The 2,500-nt window shown below is 30.6% G+C and overlaps 1 protein-coding gene across 4 annotated transcripts in view; it reads left to right on the top strand.

Moving 5' to 3' along the window:
- LOC105335105 (caspase activity and apoptosis inhibitor 1) overlaps window positions 1-2,500 on the top strand; it is a 59,565-nt gene that overhangs the window by 52,869 nt on the left and 4,196 nt on the right. For all 4 annotated transcript variants that reach the window (XM_011438824.4, XM_066067556.1, XM_066067555.1 and 1 more), the window contains 2 exons: window positions 1,178-1,271; window positions 1,677-1,788. In XM_011438824.4, the coding sequence (XP_011437126.3) occupies window positions 1,178-1,271; window positions 1,677-1,788 (206 nt within the window). The remainder of the gene's footprint in view (window positions 1-1,177; window positions 1,272-1,676; window positions 1,789-2,500) is intronic.

Below are 2,500 nucleotides of genomic sequence, written 5' to 3'. Positions count from 1 at the left end.
ATCTGCAACCTTTAATTACTAGCAACACCCTCACCCCCCTTAAAAATTACATTCTTTGAATTTTCTACCCACATACATACCACTTCGCATTGAAACACAATAGTTGCTTTGGCGTTGGGGTAAAAAAAAATGATAAGAAAACAATTACTTACATGTACAACAATAATTGTTTGCTTGGAAGATGATTTGTAATAATATATTCTTTTTGTTGATGTATTGGATGGAAAATGCAATTAAAACAGAGAAAATGAAACAACAGGGTTGAAATTTTCTTCCTAAATAACATTTTTCAATTACATGAAACCTGAATCTTTGTAATGAATGTAATTATCTGTTTGTTCATCTAGATGGCTAGTTAGCGGAGTTTTCTGCCTGAAATATTTTTCGTTTAATTTCATTATAGTTTACTCGTGTTATAAAATGAATGACCGAAGTCTGACCTGCCTCGGCTATTTTTGGCCCTTCTACTGAAATTGAATCTTCTTCTTATAATCCAATCAATTTACTTTCTTCGAAAATTCTTTTAAAATATCTGCTGAAAATGAGTTTTTTTATGCAGCTAATAGAACACACATATGACAAGCACAATTTTCTGGTCTCTCTCTGGGGACTTAATTATTCTGCAGATTAGATTAAAACAAAAAAAAAAGGTGAATTATGGAATCCATGTTTCATTTACCTTAATTTTGATGAAATTATTTTTAACACATTTTCTACATATTGCATGATGATTATTATTATTTTTTTTACCCATTTTTGGATATTTGACGTATTGGTTTAGAATAAACAATTGTTGTGTTAAATTAATACGCCACTGATCAGTTTGTCACAGTTCATAGGTTTAATCTAAAGTCAGAGGACTGGCACAGCAACACTCACTCAATTATTTTTAAACAATCCTGTCATCCATGTGTAAAATTAATATCTGAAGGGATCAAATTGTTAAAACACAGAAATCAAAATGGCTTAGTATGCAAAATAAATTAATAAAAATTGTCGAAGTTCAGTGTAAAAAAGTGAGATTTTTCTCTCATAAGTAAAAGTTACTCACAAGTTGGTGCTTTTGTTATCTATTAAATCAACTTTAATATAATTTTAGCTATAGCCAATATAACAAACTTTTCATATTTTTTCATCTAGATTATTTCATTATTGATTTTTTTTTTTTTCGCTTCAGATCCCGAGGTTAAACGGACATCATCCGAGTTTGATGACCACACCGTAGACTCAACTTCTCAGTCCTCGCCCACAACCCGAGGACAGACAGAGGGGTAAGTGGCCAAAGTCTGGTCTATACAGTCAAAAATGATCACAATGATCACTTATAGCAAAGTCAGATTCATTCCCCTGATCTTTTTTTTTTTTTTAATATCAAATGCATCTGTAGCTTGATATTGAGGTAGTTTGAAGCTCTGAAGGAGTCAGATAAAAAATTATGGTTTAAAAAAGTGTTTTTGGTTTTTCTTGGGGGAAGGGGGGAGGAGGTCTTTCATATTCAAGAGCATATGGAAGTACTATTTAATATAATATCCGAGCTTGTGTGTTTCAGAGTAATAACTTAATGGAAACTATAGAGTAGTGTTTTACATAATTTCGATCTTCATGCATTCTTTGTAAATAGAGAAAATTCAAGAGAACAAACCTGCATGTCTTTTTTTTTATACAATTGGTTCTAGGGAGGTGGAAATTGGAGTGACAGAGAACACTGAAAAACAACAGACAGATGAAGAAGATGAGACATGCTTGAGTGAAGCTCAGTCAGAAGATGGGGACAGTCCTACAGAACAGGTACATACATGGGGCAAGAGCACTGAGTATACTAAACGATAAGATGAACCCTAGGGGTAAGGCAAGGTGGTCCATTGTCTCAGGAATAGTAGCACTGATGTTCTGTGTGCCAGCAAACCTATAGACACAAAGGGTATGACATCTACTTAATAAAGATATTAATTCATTTTCTCCAATCATCCATAGAAAATTCTGAGACAAAAAACTATCACAGTATGTGTAAATACATGAAAGTTTCTCTGTGTAAATACATGAAAGTTTCTCTGTGTAAATACATTAAAGTTTCTCTGTATAAATACATTAAAGTTTCTCTGTGTAAATACATTAAAGTTTCTATCTATGTGTAAATACATTAAAATTTCTATCTATGTGTAAATACATTAAAGTTTCTATCTATGTGTAAATACATTAAAGTTTCTATCTATGTGTAAATACATTAAAGTTTCTATCTATGTGTAAATACATTAAAGTTTCTATCTATGTGTAAATACATTAAAGTTTCTATGTGTAAATACATTAAAGTTTCTCTGTGTAAATACATTAAAGTTTCTATCTATGTGTAAATACATTAAAGTTTCTATCTATGTGTAAATACATTAAAGTTTTTATCTATGTGTAAATACATTAAAGTTTCTATCTATGTGTAAATACATTAAAGTTTCTATCTATGTGTAAATACATTAAAGTTTCTATCTATGTGTAAATACATTAA

This window comes from Magallana gigas, chromosome 7 (assembly GCF_963853765.1).
Source record: "Magallana gigas chromosome 7, xbMagGiga1.1, whole genome shotgun sequence".
Lineage (NCBI taxonomy): Eukaryota > Metazoa > Mollusca > Bivalvia > Ostreida > Ostreidae > Magallana > Magallana gigas.
The sequence above is the reverse complement of the archived record's forward strand: the minus strand, read 5'-3'. Positions and strand labels throughout refer to the sequence as shown.